We start from the raw sequence: 19641 nt of genomic DNA, 5'->3' as shown, positions 1-19641 counted from the left end.
AGCTGTGTAAAGAGCATGTTGGCATTAAAGGAACAGTTCAGTTTAAAAATAAAAACTGGGTAAATAGGCTGTGCAAAATAAAAAATGTTTCTAACATAGTTATGCAAAAATGTAATGTACAAAGGCTGGAGTGACTGGATGTCTCACATAATAGCCAGAACACTACTTCCTGCTTTTCAGCTCTCTTGGTTTATACTAACTGGTTACCCTGGTTACCAGGCAGTAACAAATCAGAGACTTAAGGGGGGCCACATGGGTCATAACTGTTACTTTTAAATCTGAGCTGAATGCTAAGGATCAATTGCAAACTCACAGAACAGATATTTCCCATCTGGCTGTTATGTTAGACCTCTAGCCACTCCAGCCTTTATACATTACATTTTTGACTAACTATATTAGAAACATTTTTTATTTTGCACAGCCTATCTATTTACCCAGTTTTTATTTTCACACTGAACTGTTCCTTTAATGCCAACATGCTCTTTGCACAGCTTTATAGTTGTACCAAAACCGCATCCCTCTTGCCCGTTATGCTGAATTGCACACTGGTTCGTCTTATGACAATATGAAACCCTGCAGTTATGTATCGGTAATTCTAGAGTTTCCACAGCAGGTTGCACCAATAGATGCACACTCCTGTGCAGCCGAAATTACTACCCTTGTAGTCATATATGACCTTTTAGATATGTTTTTATCTCTGAAGATTATTCAAGCCAGTGCTAAAACTTGGGGTTGTGTTCTGCTGTTATCTGATATAGGTAGACACCTGTGACATCAGGTTACATATTTTGGGTTGAAAAAATACCCCTGCTAACAAATCCCAGTGCACATATATACACGTACTTAGGCAGACCTATATACATATATAAACTGGATATGCTGATCTGATACCTATACTTACTGTAGACCTTCACATTACTGTAATTTTTGACATTATGCTTGTTTAAGAAATCATACAAGGCACTCTTAAAATCATTAAAAGATTCTAACATTAATACATCATCCGGCAGAGCATTCCACTCACCGTGAAGAACCACCTACACTGCTTCAACTGAAAGTTTGGTTCCCGAAGCCTAAAAGGGTAGCCTCTAGTGATTTGGTCTTTTCAGTGAGGAACCCCCCCCCCCCGCTATCTATCTATCTATAATTCCCTCTAATGTACTTGTAAAGAGTAGTCTTTACAAGTACATTAGTACATTTAGGGCTAGTCCACACGGGGAGATAGCCCTGCGTTTGCGGTCGCGGCGACAAAGCGCCGCGCCAGTCGCCGCGACCGGCGCAGGCGACAGTTTTGTATGGGCGCCTATGTAAAAACGCCTGTGCTAACCACACGAGGCGATGCGCTTTTCAACAGTCGCCTGAAAAAGCCTGGCGAGGCATTTTCAGGCGACTGTTGAAAAGCGCATCGCCTCGTGTGGTTAGCACAGGCGTTTTTACATAGGCGCCCATACAAAACTGTCGCCTGCGCCGGTCGCGGCGACTGGCACGGCGCTTTGTCGCCGTGACCGCAAACGCAAGGCTATCTCCCCGTGTGGAATAGCCCTTAAAGAAGTGCCTTTTCTAAAGAGGAAAAAAAACAACCATGACAGTCTAACCTCATAGTTTAAATCTTGGACCTGGGGTCTTTTGCAAGAATGGGGTAGACAGCTGCCACCTGTAGGCCTTTGTGATGGCAGTGAGCATCACAAAGGCCTACAACCAGGGTCATACTTTTGTATTCACAACTCTACTGCAATAAGCGAAAAAACAAAATTGTGTATTGCTTGGAAAATTACCTTGCGAATTGTATAAGCTAACACCCACCATAATGTCAGAATATGTTTCATCATTCCACTGACAAGTAAATGGACTCTGTCTATAATGATAAATGTTTCGTTGAAGCCAGTAGGCAGAGTTTGAAATGTGCAATAAGTAGACTTCTTGAAATAAAAATGATCTTAAAAGTCCATTAGCACTTTCAACTTGCTGTATATAAGTTTTGTTAAAACAGAAATTTGGTCTAAACTCATCAAAAATGTGACATCATTCCAAGAAAACATTTTACCTTGGCTTTAAGCGCAATCCTACCACGCCTGGATACAACCTGACAGGCCCCCAATCCATCCAGGGGAAGACTTGGATTTATTTTACTTATTCCTTGAAATGCTGTATGACAGTCTCCTATATAAACTGTGAAACCAGAACCCTGGTAAGAATAACTGGGCTTTTCTCTTTTTCTGAAATGTTTTTCTGCTGCTTTTTATCAACACGTATGTCTGTCTTTCAATCTAATGCATGTACACATTGGTAGATTCTCTGCCACCTCTTCAGCTCAGCCTTCTCTCTAAATAAGAAGAAACTCTTATTTGGTTATTCTTCAGTAAATATTAGAATAATGTGAGACAGTCGCTATGGCATTAGTGTATTTCTGTATCATACCAAAATGTCCCTGTTTCTGTTTAATCTGTAGGCATTTCCAATAACTGATGGCTTGTCTCATGCATATCTCCTATTATTTTGCTAAAATGATTGTGCCTCTTACTTAAAATTATAGTTTCAACATCTATGAATAGTAATCCATTAGGAGACAGTAGGAGAGTAGATGCAAATTATTAGGAATTTAACAGGACATGATACCGGTAATGAATGCCACAGCATTTCATTTTGACCACACTTGTACTTCTACTTATTAATTATTTAAATACTTTTCTGTGCTGCTCCTGAAGGCAGTGTATGGTTATTATTTATTCAGATGTAAATAAAATGCTAATGGCCGAAAATGGTGATATGGTCCAAGGTGTGTGTGCAGTAACTGACATGAATCTCATCCCCCTGTCACTGCTCAAAAGGTGTTGATTTTAGCCAAAAAATGTTGTGACATTAGCCTTTAGGCATAGGCACCTCTTCTGTGATGTGTGGAAATCATGAAATACAAAATGAGGTTTGTCATAGAAGCTGATGTTAAAAGGCTATTAAATGGATTGTTCACATTTAAATTAACTTTGATTATGATGTAGCGAGTGATTACATTTGCAATTTCATTTTTATTATTTGTAGTTCTTGAGTTATTTAGCTTTTAATTCAGCAGCTCTTCAGTGTGCAATTTCAGCAATCTGGGTGCTAGGATGAAAATGGAGAGGACCTGAATAAAAAGTAGGAATAACAATACATTTGTAGCCTTACAGAGCATTTATTTTTAGATGTGATCAGTGACCCCCCATTGATAGATGGAAACAGTCAGAAGAAAAGGGCAAATAATTCAAAGACTATAAAAAAGAAAAGGAAGGCAAATTGAAAAGTTGCTTAGAATTCGTCATGCTTTAACATACTAACAGTTAACTTGAAGTGAACAAGCCTTTTAAATTTTGATGTACAATACACTAGTGTCTAAGCTGCCATGGTGAATGAGTTATTAAGCCCAAAACACATAATGGGTAACATTTCTAACCTACGTCTTTGTTAAACATTTGAATTTAAACTGCTTGATAGTATGGGAATGACCCCTGGCACAATGGCAAAGATTTGTTTTTGGGGAGAAATTTGCAAGCTGTATAATGTCTGTTTCTCTTACTCCCAGGAAATCACCACTTGCTCAGAAGACTACTATAAATGGACACAGTATCTTTTCCTTAAAATGTACGAAGCTGGACTTGCTTATCAGAAAGAAGTAAGTGTTTCATTGATATCTAATTTTGTCATTGATTTACTGCCAGGAGAAGCCATCATCTTACTGATGGGTGTCGATTTTCCCATGTTTCTTGTTATTATTTTACTGTCTTGTTTGGTTATTACCGGTCCACATCAGAAATGTATAAAGCCGTGCAGGATAACATAAGTTTTTATACTAAGCATGAGGTAATAATTTCCAAGTCTAATCTGAGCTTATTTGACTTGCTATTTAATGACCTGATACATAAGGTGAACAGTTTTAATTTTTGTATATTGTTTTATCATTTTAGGACATTTTAGGTTCCTTGTGTTTTCCAGTTTGTCTGTACCAAATAGAGATTAACACATAATTTAAATTGGTCGCTTAATTCTGTTGATTGTTGATTCTTTCATTGAAAGAGACCCATTTGGAAACACCACAACAGTTAACTCTGGTTGCTGGGCAGTCATCTTACAGAATTCTTTCACACAACAAAAACACTGACAGTGGGGGATCCTGACCACTGTGTGTATGAAGCCTTTAAGTGTTTATTGGGTCATTATTCTTTATAAGATGGTATAGGTCAATGTTGTCCATCTGGCGGCCCACAGACTGCATCCAGCCCGCAACCCCCCTTGTGTGGCCCCCCATATGAAAGTCTGCCAGCATTGGCTGCTTACCTTGTGTAAGTTTTAAAAGGTATCAGTATTGAGATAAACTGGCCCGTGAGATAAACTGGCCCCTGCATTGTTTACACCTCAAATCAGACTAAACTCCTGCATTGTTCACACCTGTAAAACCTCTATTTGGTCACACCCCTAAAACTCTGTACACAACCGTAAAGCCCTGTACTGTTCACATCTTGGGCCCAGACTGAAAGTGCCCACATAGTTCACCTGTTCAAACATCATACTAGCTGCTGGAGGGGCACCAGCACTGTGTCACTGTATGTAGTACAGTGTGAACTGTTCATCTTATAGTGACTTTTATATATTTCCCTGTCTCCTGCTGTATTCTGCCTTCCCTATGCTCCCTGTGTGTGCCATAATCTGCCTGTCCTATGCTCCCTGTGTGTCTTATACTCTGTCTGCCCTATGCTCTGTGTGTGCCATACTCTGCCTGCCCAATGCTACTTGTGGGACATGAACCTTGTAGGTTTTGTTCAGGTTTTTTTTTAGCATTTGAAAACTCTTGTTAGGGGCCCCTAAGGTGTTTAATCAATTGCTGGCGGTGCTGTATTATCCAAAAGGGAGGAGGAGGCATATGGATGTTTTAATATGACTTGCATTTTGCACTTATGAGCAATGAGTGATATCCTTGCAGTGAGCACCAACCATTTCGTTTTTTGGCTACCACCATTAATGCGGATATGGTCTTAAAAGTTCTTATGATAATGTGGGTGTAGTTTAAAGTGGGAGTGGGCAACACTGACTTCCATTATAGGCCCTCCACCACGTTGGCCAGATGGTCACTAGTACACACGGTTCAACTAGTTGCACAATTGATTTAAGTTCTGGGTCGCTGGTGATCACTAGATCCAGTATTGCATGGCTTCTGGTTGGCTCCTCTGTGTCATGTAACAAGTTTATAAACTTCCCATTAACTGCCATACCACTCAATCCCCCCATTATCAAGACTTGACCCACACGAACGGCCTTTTCAATTTTCAGCAGGAGCTAAGCCTCTTCACTAACTTGAAAAAACCCACCATAAGGCTTCAGCTCCCTCATTTCCACCACTTCTTCCTTTATATTGGCTTTTAAATCCTGCTTAAAGGGGTGGTTCACCTTCCTAACACTTTTTTCAGTTCAATTGTTTTCAGATTGTTCACTTTTGATTCTTTAAAATGTTTTACCGTTTATCCAAAAGCCAAGTTTAAAGTTTAATGTTTCTGTCTCTGGTTGATTCTGGCAGCTAAATAATTCAGGTGCAGACTAAACTGTTACAATTTTGCAACATTTAGTTGATACATTTTTCAGAAGCATCTCTGGACTATTAGCAACTATTGTATCAATTATAACAGTTGCCTTTAATGAAACTTAGGGATTTCTGTTTAGCAGGGACAAAGATAAGAAATGTATCAACTAAATGTATCACTTTAGAACAGTTTACAGGGTCGGCAACCCCCCCTTCCAGTGCTACTTTATAAGGTGAAAAATGACACTTTACACTTCAATATTAGAAAAAGAGTCGCACATAGAAAGTAATTGCAAAAAGTCTTTGTTTCTGGTAAACTATCTAAAACCAACTGAACTGAAATATAGTGCCAGCACCTCCAGCTCTCCCATTTTACCAGTCAAACCGCTTAAAATTATGAACATCCATTTAATACAAGTACCAGCTTGTCAGTTGTGTAAATACAACTTGTGATCCTCCCTGCCATCATTGAACCCCCCAAACCCCCCAAACAAATCTCCTCCCCCATTTTCACATAATATGCCAACTACCTCATCTAACCTATCTTCCACAGAATTGTTTACTGCCCCAGCACAGCTAGTTTAAAATCTCCTTCAAACCTCTAGCGATCCTCTCCACCAAAGCAGCTGCATCATCATTGGCAAAGAGCCTGTAGCCAATTGACAAATCAGCCCAGTTCTCCAGAAACCCAAATCCTTCCTCCCTACACCAATCTCTCAGCCACACTCCCACGGCCTTCACAGGTAATATCTCAGAGATACTATGTTGCAAATCTTTGCTTTGTCATAAAAGGCATCCTAACATGTCACATGTTCCATGTGCTAAATTACAATATTTATTACGATTCTATTATGTTTTGAGCAACAGTTTTCAATAATTAGAACTTTTAGAATGGAAGTTGGCTCTAACTGGTATATGGAAGTTGGTCAGTTTTAAACCAGGATTTTTTCCACGGACTGTGGTGCTTTTTCTTTTCTGCCTCAGATATCCTGGTGCAGCAGTAAAGGCACCTTTCTCTTTCAGGTACTAGTGATGCCACATCAGGCAAACAATAACAATTATATATGCATCTGTCAGTCATACAGTAAGGCAAAGCTGACATTTATAAAATGTCTCTTCCAACTGAGATAAATCTATGACATTAGGTAACAGCATGCATTTAAAAACTCTGCTACATAGAAAATTACTGTGTGCACCTACTGTTATTGTTATTACAGTTTTAAAATTGAACTTTGAATGTTGATTGTTGTTTATAGCTAGTTAACACAAACACAAATGGTTTATATATTCCTATATTTTGTTATTTTTCATTACCATAGTTCTGTTTTCGGAGTTTATGGTATGTGTTTGACAATTTATATTCTGCTTGCTAGAATGTACATTCATGGTATGTATCTGTGGCCAGCTCACTTTTGATGTTACCATTTGGTATTATCCAGTGTGTTCCATTATTTTCTAACATGTTTAAATGGATTCCTCCCTGTACTCATAGGGAGACATTATCCCAATTGTTCATGTATGTACCATTCAGCCATCCAACTGAAAAATATTTCCATAGGCTAAATAACAAATGTATAAAGGCAACTTGGTATATTTATTAGGAAGACCAATGCCCCCCCATACATGAGGACCCAGTGCTGAGCCATGTGGGGATGGGTTTGACAAAGTCATTGTTTGGCCCCGTCACATCCTATCAAATGCTCCATGGCTATCAAGATTGAGGCAGCGCACTGGTCCCGGCTCATGATGCACATGTTACTGGTCAGCAACAGACCTGTGGGGTTTGACAGGATATAATTTGGCAGCCCACATGCTCTAGCCCAGCCCTGCCATATGATTCAGTAAGTACAGGGCTCGTCTGTGCCTGGCACCTACTTCAGTTTCCAAGCTTCAATTCAGTTTGGTGAATGCAAAAATTTGCAGATATGGGCGCAAGATAGAAATCTCATAGGCGGCAAGCTTTTTAATACTTTTCACCTTCCAACATAATAAATAATTCCTTATTTCTTTAGATGCTTTCTCTGTGTTCTGTAAATAACCATAACCTGTCACAGATGCATAAAGTGAGTTATTTTAAGAGGCGTCTATAGAACTGCATTTAATTACCATATACAAAATGCATGTTAAAATATGCAATCATGCTACTATTAAATCAGAGCTAAAAAAGCATGTTAATGAGCTCTATTGTTTTGTACATTACAGCTGTAAAGAATGAGGTAAGATGGCTAACTTATCATTATAGACTTTTGCTCTACATTTATTTTATATTGAGCAGGAAAACAGAGACCAAAAATGTGCTTTAGCTAAACAGGGTGCTGCTGTGGAATTTAGTTATGGGAATTTAGTTATTGCAGAGTGAGCTCAAATCACTATGAGGAGAGGGACATTTTCGCTTTGAAGTTAACCTTACTTTAGTCCTAAGGATACTGCTTTTTCCAAATGATTGGTCTGTATAATATGACCCTGGATCAACTTTCAGATTGCAAAATTGCACTTTCAGGCCTGTCGGGACAGAGCTGCATCCACAACCTGATTTGGTCCTCACTTAATGGGATCTTGATGAGAATATCCTTTTTCATTATTCACTAATCCTATGCCTAATACCAATCCTAATTTGGTTTATTTACCAACTTCGATGCTCCAGTGCAGTTCTCCAGAGCACCTATTCGTAAATGAAATCAGTTACTCCCTTGCTAATCTGCTGATCCACCACTCCCCGTCTGTCATGGTGCCACGACAGATGATTTTTTTGTATTGTTAAAAAATGGACAAACAAACTCATATCCATCAATCCAGGATACTTGTACTGGAAATAACACATAACAAAGTCTTGCATGATTGTATTGCTACATGTATTAACATCTTTACCTCTGTAGGCACTGGTTTACCCATTCTTTTGTGGGGGAGTTCTAGATAAAGACAACTTGAGTGATTTGTGTTGGGACGCTAAACTTGTGGCTCAGGAATCAATAATGGGTCCCCATACTGTCACGATTGGCTACTCTTGTTCCCCATAATAAAATGCTATGACTTCCTACGTTGGAAAACAACTACTAAAATGAGGTGCATTGTAAGAGATAACAAAATAATTTTGAGGTTCTAGTGCTTATTCCAGACTTTATTTGGGTCCCCAAAGAAAAAAGGGTTAAGAAACCTTAGGTTAGTGTCATTTAAAACAAACTCACAAAATTGCCTTTTGATTTAATTTTGATGCATCTAAAGAGTGCATGAAAACACAGAACACAGTACAGGTATGGGACCTGTTATCTAGAATGTTTGGGCCCTCAGGTTTTCTGGATAACGGATCTTTTTATAATTTGTATCTTCATACCTTAAGTCTTCAAGGAAATCATGTAAACCCAACAGGCTGGTTTTGCTTTCAATAAGGATTCATTATATCTTATTGGGATAAAGTACAAGGTACTCTTTTATTATTACAGAGAAAAAGGAAATAGTTGTTAAAAACTTGGATTATTTGATTATAATAGAGTCTATGGGAGACGTCTGTCCTGTAACAGGTTTCCAGATAATGGATCCTATACCTGTACTTTCAGTACAATTAAGCCAAAAAAAGGTAATGACAAAATGTATTTTCTTATTGACACAAACACAGAGCACTGAAATCCTCTGCTTAATATTGTTCATTACTGTAATGTTTAAATAATCTAAATCAGAAGAGTTACAGTTTTGAACATTACAGTAATCAACACTAGTGATCAGAGGATTTCCTATTCCAGAAGTGCTCTGTCTTTGTGTCAATAAGATAATACATTTTGTCATTTCCTTCTTTTGGCTCATTTGTACTGGAAGTACAGGTATAGGATCAATTATCTGGAAACCCGTTATCCAGAAACTCTTTCAGACTCTTGTACCGAAAGGAAGATGTATGCTTTATTGTGCAGAAATGAGAAATTTACAATCCCTAAGGTGATCTGGCCTACACTGCAGGAGTATTTATTTACCAGTTGATTGTCAGGGCAGGGGCAATAGAATGCACTGACACTATAATCTAATAATCTAATGCTTTGTCCATAAAAATTACTGATTTGATTGGATATACTGTAATCAATGTCTGTACGTAAGATTAACCTTAGGGCAAGGGCAGATGGTGCATAGGCTCAGCTGCTCTGCAGATTATTCAATTCTGATGCTAGTCGCACTGGTTTCTGAATAATATGAGGTAGATAATATTGCAGCATTTGAGATGATTTTTAGGAAAGCATTTGCAGCTTGCTAGTTTGAAGCAGAACGACATATATACTGATTTTGGATTTGTCAGAATGTATTTTTTCCAAAATATTTCTGGAGCTAACCCACTGGAATTTTTGGCCTTGCAATCTAATGTAGAGGTGCTATGTCAGAAAAAATAACAAACTATACATATTTGGTATTAAATAATATGGGAGATATGGTGTGTTTTTTTAATCTATTTTTTACAGGTATATCCATTTTCTGGAAACCCTTTATCCAGAAAGCTCTCAATTACAGATAGGCCATCTCCCATAGACTCCATTTTAAAGTAAATCACATTTTTAAAAATATTTTTTTTCCCTTTAATAATAAGTTTTTGTCCACAAAAGTGTAACAGCTCACCACATAAATGAAGATGCCCAGGTGCACTGCCCTGAACCTTCAGCAAAGGGGGCGGATTCAACCAAATATCTGTTGAGCAGGCACTCAGTTTAGGCAATCTTCTACCAGGTGAGTAAAAGCAAGTAGAGACTTTATATTATGGATAAGCAGCCTTACTCGTTTCATGTTTCAAACACTTAGTCATAGCCTATGACTGGGGGGGGTTATTTCTCAAAGTTTGAATTTTAGAGTTTTTTTTATACCTAATGTAAGAAATGTAAGCTTTCGGCACAAAGAACTTTTCTGGCAAAACCCTCTGAAAAAACATCATGAAGGCTATTAACATCTCCAAATGGTTCAGAGGACATCTGCCACTGACTCCTACATGACCTGACAGGTTTTAGATAGTGTATTTCCGGATTTGAGCTATTTCCAGGGTCGGGGTATAATAAATCTTGAACATTTTTATTTTTTTTTTAACTAGAAAATTTGGCTTTTGACCAAAAAAGTAACCTCAAAAACTCAAATTTTCTTGGAAAAAACAACTCAAATCGTAATAAATCTGTGCCTAAGTGTTTGGAACATGAAATGCGTAAGGCTGTTTATCCATGATATAAATAAAGTCTCTACTTGCTTTTACTCGCCTGGTGGAAGATTGCCTTAATTGAGTGCCTGCTCATCAGATATTCAAAATAAAAAAACAGTACCTTGTACTTGATCCCAGCTATAATTACCTTACTCGAGACAAAACAATCTTATTGGGTTAAATTCATGCCTTAATCATTTTCTGGCAGATTTAAGGTATGGAGATCGAAATTATGAAAAGACCTCTTACCTAGAAAAACCCAGGCCCAGAGCATTCTGGATAACAGGTCCCATACCTGTAGAATGTATCTATAGCTCATGAAAATGGAGCCAAAGCCATTAAAATGACCATAGAACTGTCCATATATGGCTGAATAAGAAGACTGAGCAAGAGATCTTTGCTTAGGCTAATTTATGAAGAAGAGACTACATGATATATAAACCTCAACACTATAAAACAAACAACATTCACGTTGCTTTGTTATATGTGTCTCTATATTCTTATAAATAAATAAATACATTTTAGGCATTTAGAAGTATACCTTACATAAGTGGAAATACACAAAAATTTCAGCAGATTTTAAAAGCTTAGGTGTCTTTTAGTTAGTGTAACAAATGGTAAGGTATGGGTTAATGCATTATTGCAAAATCAATATTCTTCGCTTTTTATTATATCCCTATTCAATTAATAATTATGTTCCAGCATTGCTTGCATGCTTAGTGCAATGAAAAGTTGCTGGATAGTTCAGCAAACTAATCAGAGCCATGATTTAAGTTATTTATAAACTAGTATTCTGATCAACTGAGCCCAGAAGAACATTTATTTTTCCCTGTATCATTGTTTTCAAAGGCTGGCTGCTTATTGGAGCATTGTGTTCCTTTGCAGCTAATTAAATGAGTTATTTTTGCAGTACTTATGTAATTAAAGAAGTTATTTTTGCAGTACTTATGTATGCCTAAGCATTTTGCCATTTTTCTATTTTGTGTTGCCTTTTTTAGAATCTAAATACTATTTTAACCCCTCTGGTGACGTTTAGGCGTTTGAAAAAGATTTATAGAATGGAACTAAAACCTATGTATGTATTGGAGCAAATCTCACATTGAATATGAAGCATTTATATCTGAATGTTTTTTAATATATAATTTTGATTTAAAGATTTGACAGATGCAATGAATAAAGTGTAGTGTAGTGAGTAGAGAAGGAATGAAGCAAGGGAAGTACTCAGGACTGGTGAGATTCTGCCCTGTGCAGTAAAGGATAAACTGGATAAGATTAAAGAAACAGTAACACCAAAAAGTGTAAGCATTTTAAAATAATTAAAATATAATTTACTTTATACTTTGCATTAGTATAGTTTGTTTTAGAAAGACTACTATAGTTTATATAAACAAGCTGCTATGTAGCCATGGTGGCAGCCATTTAAAGCTGAGAAAAGAGAAAAAGCAACAGGTTACTTAACAGATAACCAATAAGCTCTGTAATAGAATACAATGGTATCTGTTATCTGCTGTGTAACCTAAACTTTGAATGGCTGCCCGATGGCTACACAGCAGCTTGTTTATATAAACTGTAATAGGCTTTCTGAAGCAAACGCCCCAGTTTTACCAGTGCAGGGAACAGTGCATTATATTTTAATTACTTTGGAATACTTTAATGTTTTTGGTTTTACTGTTGCTTTAAGGTTTTGTTAACATCGCTTGGTGTTTTAGCACGTTTGCCATTTCGGCATTCCATCTGTTTTAGAATTTCTCTACTTATGTAGAGTAGCCAAATTTAGTAGCAAAGAGTTTTTTTTTTGCAGTGGCTGTTTGCATCAGGATAGTATTCTTTTGTATTCAAATGGCTATTTATAGCATAGAAAAAAAAGCCTGTTTTCATTACATTATATTTTGATGATTTTTAAAAGTTTCGTCAAGCAAGTACATTGTTTCTTTTAGTGGCTATTAGAAGTTGCCAGATGTGAGTGTGATTTTTTATTTGCTTGATCACAGGCCATGGTTAATTGGGACCCAGTGGATCAGACAGTGCTGGCCAATGAGCAAGTGGATGAAAATGGATGTTCATGGCGTTCTGGAGCAAAAGTAGAACAAAAATATCTAAAGCAATGGTTCCTTAAAACTACAGTGTTTGCAAAGGTAAGGACAAGTCAATCTGCATACAAGTGTCATGCTGAAGTATGTAGCGGAAATGTGCTATCAATTCACAGACCTCACCTTAAAGGGACAGTATTACTTTTATTCATAAGCAGGATTTATATTTACTGTATTTTCCAATAAATGTTCAGTAAAACACATTGCCAAGGCTAATCACCATAAGTAGCCTGACCTATCTGCTTAGTTATTTTTAATCATAACATTGGGAATAGCCACTATTGTTTTGATGACATAATGACTGTAATGAAAAATGATGACCGTGGGTCAAATTATCTGGAGAGATGGTTGTAAACATTAAACAAGATTAACTAACTATAAATCAATGTTAAACAACTCTAAAAACTCCCATCTCAACACTGTTATAAAATTCCAAAAACATAAAGGTGCTTATTTTTGTTTTTTACAATTTTTAAACCTCCTTATCAATAGCAAAATGGACAGCAAATATTTAAAAATATACATAGCAGGAGATGTATAGACTCAAACATAGGCGGACACATCAAAGAAGGAATTTAACCCTTTTGGGAACCTAGGGGTATATTTATCAAAGAGTGAAGTTAGAGATCTCCACATTCCGCTAGAGTGAAATTCTGCCAATCTCCATTCATTTCTTTGGGAATTTTTTCAGAGTATTTATCAATGGGCGAAAGTGAAAGTTCACCCTTTGAAAAATATGTCTTTCAAAATCCCATAGAAATGAATGGTGTGAGGAGGAATTTCACTCGGATTGTGGCGATCTCTAACTTCACTCTTTGATAAATATGTTGCCTTGTATCCAAGTAAAAAAAATCCAACATACTTCCATCTTTTGTAATAAATATAACTTGTCACCTTCTCTGCGGAGCAATATGACATTGTCTGTGCCCTGCACTTTCAATTGTTCTAGGTCTCCCCTGTGCCTTCAGCAAAATGCTTTCCTATTATCCTTTTACAACCTGTTGATTCTGATTCTTAATATACAGAATTTTAAGTGCGTGTAGTATATCTTACGTACTGCGCTCCATTTTTACGTTAACAAATATGCAACGTGTGTGGTATTGCAATTTATAAAATGTCTGATATTAGAAATCTTACCTGTAACTGTACTACTAAATTACTTTGATTCTGCTACAACTTCACATGTGATGAAGCATGATCAGCAACATCTTTACAAGCTTTTCGTAAATTCACCAATTTTCTTTCCGTGATTATGTAAGGAACAAACTTGGTGACAATTGGTTTGATAACGTTAGGGCTCGTCTAGCAACATAACTAATGGGGTTTGATTCTATCACTGTAGAATGTTGTAGAACAGGATAGCCAACTGCTTCTGTATTATGGCTTTAATCTGATAAAACTGGTCACTATTTGTAGTAATAAATTTAATTTCCCCTTTATTTTCTTTTTTTCGTGGTTGTCTCTGTTTAGCTCTAATTTATCTGGTTTACTAATCTGTCTCAATAAACTCTATCTTTACTCAATGTTTATAAGAAGCCTTGAACTAGTTGCTTGATGGTATAGCCACATGCTTGTAGGACAAAGACCTCCCTATCACTACATATTTTCTATAACTGTAGTAATTATCCCCTCGGGTAAACATGTGGTGGGTGTGTTGATAATTGTGAATTTCTAGAACATTTCTTATATAGTGTTATTACTATCTTGTTATCTTTTCCTGTTAGTCTGATATCCAGGTGGCCAATAGTCTGCTGATTAAAATTATACATAAACTGCAAGTTCAGGCATTAATTGACAGTTTGTCAGCCATTTGTTTAAAACACTTTTCTGACTATGTACCGACTATATTGTCTATGGAGTGATTCTGTAATTTGGAGCTTTTTCAATAACGGGTTTCTGGATAACGGATCCCATACCTGTACTGAAAATATCCATCATTACCTCCAAAATGTGGGTCTCCTCGCACCAACCTAAAGGTTGGCATACGCAGGCACAAATTTCCCCCGTGCTATGGGCTCAGGGCTCAATTCAGTGGTTTCAGGCGAAGGGTTCGTGGCATGAGCACCAGAACCACAGTTTAAATCTGGTGTGTAATATTATGGCATTAATAACCTGCTGCAGCTATGAGATGATATGAGTGTAAAGAGAAAAGGCTAATTTAATCTGCACCCATTGCTTGACTGCAGTGTTCCTTTACATACTGTTCTTGGTGTGCCTATCATGGCTGCCTTGATTGCTATAAAAAACAAAAAAAACCTTGCAAAGCGCTTTTATTTTCACGGGAGAAAATTGCAGTATAAATAATTCCCCTTTTCCTACAGCAGTTTATTATTTCTTTCTCTACAGATATAAGTATGTATCCTCTGTCTTTCTTTTCTGAATTACACCTACCAAGCACCAAGCCGCCTTCTACCACTTTGCACCCAACAAGTACATCTTCCCTGGACATATCCCAACTCCACAAACAGTGCATCTGTATGCCTGGACCTACATAAACATGTCTTTTATTGTATGTGAATTGAATAGTGTACCTATGTTTGCACAGATGTATACAACCAACTGATGTCATTAATGAAGTGTTATGTATTTGACAACACTGGACAGAATATAAGTTTATATATTGGTCAAGCAGCAGAAATATTACTAGTTTTAAACTAGTTGTAAAGTTACAGAGGGAAAAATGCCCAGGTGATTTTGGCCAATCAGCTGGATGCAGTAGGGAATTGGCCGGTGTATAGCCACATAGCCGATAGAATGTCTTGTTTTGTTTTTCCTTGGCTTACTCTACAGAAGCAAACTATTATTACTTTCGTAAACCATCAGCATTTTGTGTTAAATTATTTTAGTTTTAGGAAGCATTATTGAGCTATTTGGATGAGTGGAATTCTTATGATTGGAATGACGCAATAGCCATTCTGTATAAATTTTTCTATACCATCAGCATTTTGTGTTAAATTATTTTAATTTTAGGAAGTGTTATTGAGCTATTTGGATGATTGTAATTCTCATGATTGGAATGGCCCAATATACAGTTAGGTCCATAAATATTTGGACAGACAACTTTTTTTTTTCTAATTTTGGTTCTGTACATTACCACAATGAATTTTAAATGAAACAATAGATGCAGTTGAACTGCAGACTTTCAGCTTTAATTCAGTGGGTTGAAAAAAAGATTACATAGACATGTGAGGAACTAGGTGCTCAAAAGTAATTGTACCAGAGGTTCAAAAGTAATTAATGTAAGTTATACATTCTGTATAATATGTCATTGTATTAATCTTCTTATTCTGCATACTATTTGTTATCATATTGATTTTTATGGTTTATTGTGAAAACCAAATAAAATATTTCAAATCAAAAGTAATTGGACAATTGACTCAAAGGCTATTTCATGGGCAGGTTTGGGCAAGTCCTTAGTTATGTCTATCAATGAAGCAGATAAAAGCCTGGGGTTGATGTGAGGGGGGTGCTTGTATGTGGAAGATTTTGCTGTGAACAGACAACAAGCGGTCAAAGGAGCTCTCCATGCAGATGAAACAAGCCATGCTTAAGCTGCAAAAAACAGAAAAAAACCCATCCGAGTGGCAAAATCTACAGTTTGGTACATCCTGAGAAAGAAAGAAAAAGCACTGGTGAACTCAGCAATGCAAAAAGACCTGGACGTCCACGGAAGACAACAGTGGTGCTTGATTGCAGAATCATTTCCATGGTGAAGAGAAACCACTTCACACCAGTGAACAAAACTCTCCAGGAGGTATCCAAGTCAGAGGGTGCACTACAAGGTGCAAGCCACTCATAAGCACCAAGAATAGAAAGGCTAGATTGGGCTTTGCTAAAAAAAAAATCTAAAAAAGCCAGCACAGTTCATGAAAAAAGTTCTTTGGACAGATGAAACCAAGATCAACCTCTACCAGAATGATGGCAAGAAAAAAGTGTGGAGAAGGCGTGAAACAGCTCATGATCCAAAGCATACCACGTCATCTGTAAAACGGTGGAGGCAGTGTGATGGCTTGGGCGTGCATGGCTGCCAGTGGCACTGGGACACTAGTGTTTATCCATGATGTGACACAGGACAGAAGCAGCCGAATGAATTCTGAGGTGTTCGGAGACACTGTCTGCTCAAATCCAGCTAAATGCAGTCAAATTGATTGGGAGGCGTTTCATAATACAGATGGACAATGACCCAAAACATACAGCCAAAGCAACCCAGGAGTTTATTAAAGCAAAGACGTGGCATATTCTTGAATGGCCAAGTCAGTTACCTGATCTGAACCCAATTGAGCATGCATTTCACTTGTTGAAGACTAAACTTCGGGCAGAAAGTCCTACAAACAAACAGCAACTGAAAGCTGCTGCAGTAAAGGCCTGGCAGAGCATTAAAAAGGAGGAAACCCAGAATCTGGTGATGTCCATGAGTTCAAGACTTCAGGCTGTCATTGCCAGCAAAGGGTTTTCAACCAAGTATTAGAAACAAACATTTTATTTTCAGTTTTTTAATTTGTCCAAATCGAGCCCCTGAAATGAAGTGAATGTGTTAAAAAAAGGCTTTAGTTCCTCACATTTCTATGCAATCTTTTTGTTCAACCCATTGAATTAAAGTTGAAAGTCTGCAGTTCAACTGCATCTGAGTTGTTTCATTTAACATTCATTGTGGTAATGTACAGAGCCAAGATTATAAAAAAGTTGTCTTTGTCCAAAGATTTATGGACCTAACTACGGTATACATTCTGTATTCATTCAGTTAGGCTTAACTCTGCAAGGGTTTATGATTGTTGCCCCTTCTGTATTTCACTTTTTAAACAGGGCAGGGTTTGGTTAACAATAGCAGACCCAGTGGCTGGAAGTTAGTGATGTGCAGGCTGACCCGATACCCGCAGGACCCCCGGGTTTACCTGTGGATGGGTCGAGTTCGGGCTGACCTCGTACCCCCATTTGTGGGTGCCGGGCCAAGCTCTTCTTCCTGCTCTCCACACCCGCCAAATTACACTGCTGGCTTCTGACTTCTGGTTTTATAGCCGCACGCTTATAATAGGAACCCGGAAGTCGGGCTCGAGTGGGTGGAGGTAGGGCAGGTTTTACCCGGCCGGCACATCACTACTGGCAATGTCCAACATGCAACCTACTACTTGTCAGAGGGCATCTTTAGAGCCACAGTTTGCTAGTTCTTAAATATGGTGCAGCATTTCTAGAACATGTGTTAACCTGTTTACCACTGGACATATGCAGAAGGGTAGATGTAATGAATAGTTCCATGTAAATCATTGAAACCTCAGAGATTTGACAGCTGCTGTCATCCTACATTTAGAAAGGCAAATTGGGCTAATCATATTGTTTTTTTGTTCACAGTTGATTCTGGTATTACATATTCTGGGTTCATCTTTCTTCATTTTTGTCATTATTGCTGTTTTTAAAAATAGTCTAAAGATCTAATTAGCTGCAGAATTGTGACATTTATTCTTAATGATAAACACTTAAAAAGAGAGAGACGCTTTTATCCTAATTCGAATGTGTGGCTTTAGACTCCATAGCAGACGTTAGTTTCCATGGCTACAGGGTTCCACATGTTGGGTTTAATGCTAATTTCCATGTTTTGAGGGGAGTTTAGTATTGTCAGCAGTTGTGGTGCCCATTGGGATACAGTGAAATCCTTCCCAATGGCAGCTTGCTTACCTAGCAACAAAAACAGTGTTTTAACACCTTCGCATCTAGATATTTCTGCTGCTGTGCTATGCTCAAGCTACTTCTAACTTAATTCCAAAAAAAAAGGTTCTTACATTTACAGGCCTTGGAAATGTAAATCAAATTAAAAGAACTGATGTCTGTGGGACAAATGTAGCCCTCCAGGAGATTTTTATAGCCCTCAGCATGGCCATAATATACATATATAAAAGAACCTGGGTGCTTCCCTGATGCAATCTGTCATACAATATACAAAAATTAGGAGCACACAAGACCAGGTCTTGACAAAGGTCTTAGAAGGAAAATGAAACATTTTTAAATTAAATCATTTTTTATTCTTTTTCTTTGATAGATGCTAGAACAATACCTGCCAACCACAAATCAGGCACATTCTGTGGCTACATTTGAAATACAATTACAGAAATATCATTCAATATTACTTTCTGTTTGTTTTCCAGTTCATTGTCTAGTCATTTACACCTCAAATGTAAAAAGGGGGGTAAAAGTAAAAATATATAAATACAATGGAAGTATGACTGAACTGGCCAAATTAGCTACAAGCATACAAAAAAGAGGTGAGATTGATCAAGGCACATTCCCTGTATCTATGCAAGTCCATTTATTAATAAAAACGGGTTTTTAGTTACAAAGTTATGATTATAAAATGAGTAAGCCACCATACCACATCAAGGTAAACACCATATGGTGGTCCCTAACTATTTACCTTCAGTTATAGTATTCGAAAGCTGGCACCTCCTTGCATGGTAGCATTTCTTGGGATATGTGTCTCCTGCCCTGGGCTTAATCGAGGATTCGTTTGATTTTCGGACCATGTGTGCAGAGTCCCGTCATTTTTCGTCCGGCGGAGATCGGTCGTTTGGTCGATCGGACATGTTTTAATTTTTGCATTGCACTCTCATCGTAATCCCATCATTCGGCCACACGTTCAGATTACCCCCGATATAGCCATGCCCGTTAGTGGCATATCGGGGAAAGAACGGCTTGTTTGACAATGTTGCCAAACGAGCAGATCTTTGCGTCTATGGCCACCTTTAGTCTTCTTTAGAAAAAGAGAGATTCCAAGACCACAGCATTGGTTCCACAGGCTTAATCCTTCCCCACTTCCAGCTTTTAAGAGAGAGAGAGGCTGCCCAAACTAATACCCATTT

General features: G+C 37.7%; 1 protein-coding gene across 3 annotated transcripts in view; it reads left to right on the top strand.

Moving 5' to 3' along the window:
- Positions 1-19641, top strand: part of lars2.L (leucyl-tRNA synthetase 2 L homeolog) — a 90571-nt gene that overhangs the window by 32931 nt on the left and 37999 nt on the right. For all 3 annotated transcript variants that reach the window (NM_001092094.1, XM_018266444.2, XM_018266445.2), the window contains 2 exon segments: positions 3557-3646; positions 12695-12838. In NM_001092094.1, coding sequence (NP_001085563.1) covers positions 3557-3646; positions 12695-12838 — 234 coding nt within the window.

This window comes from Xenopus laevis, chromosome 6L (genome assembly GCF_017654675.1).
Source record: "Xenopus laevis strain J_2021 chromosome 6L, Xenopus_laevis_v10.1, whole genome shotgun sequence".
NCBI lineage: Eukaryota > Metazoa > Chordata > Amphibia > Anura > Pipidae > Xenopus > Xenopus laevis.
This window is presented reverse-complemented; position numbering and strand designations above follow the sequence as displayed.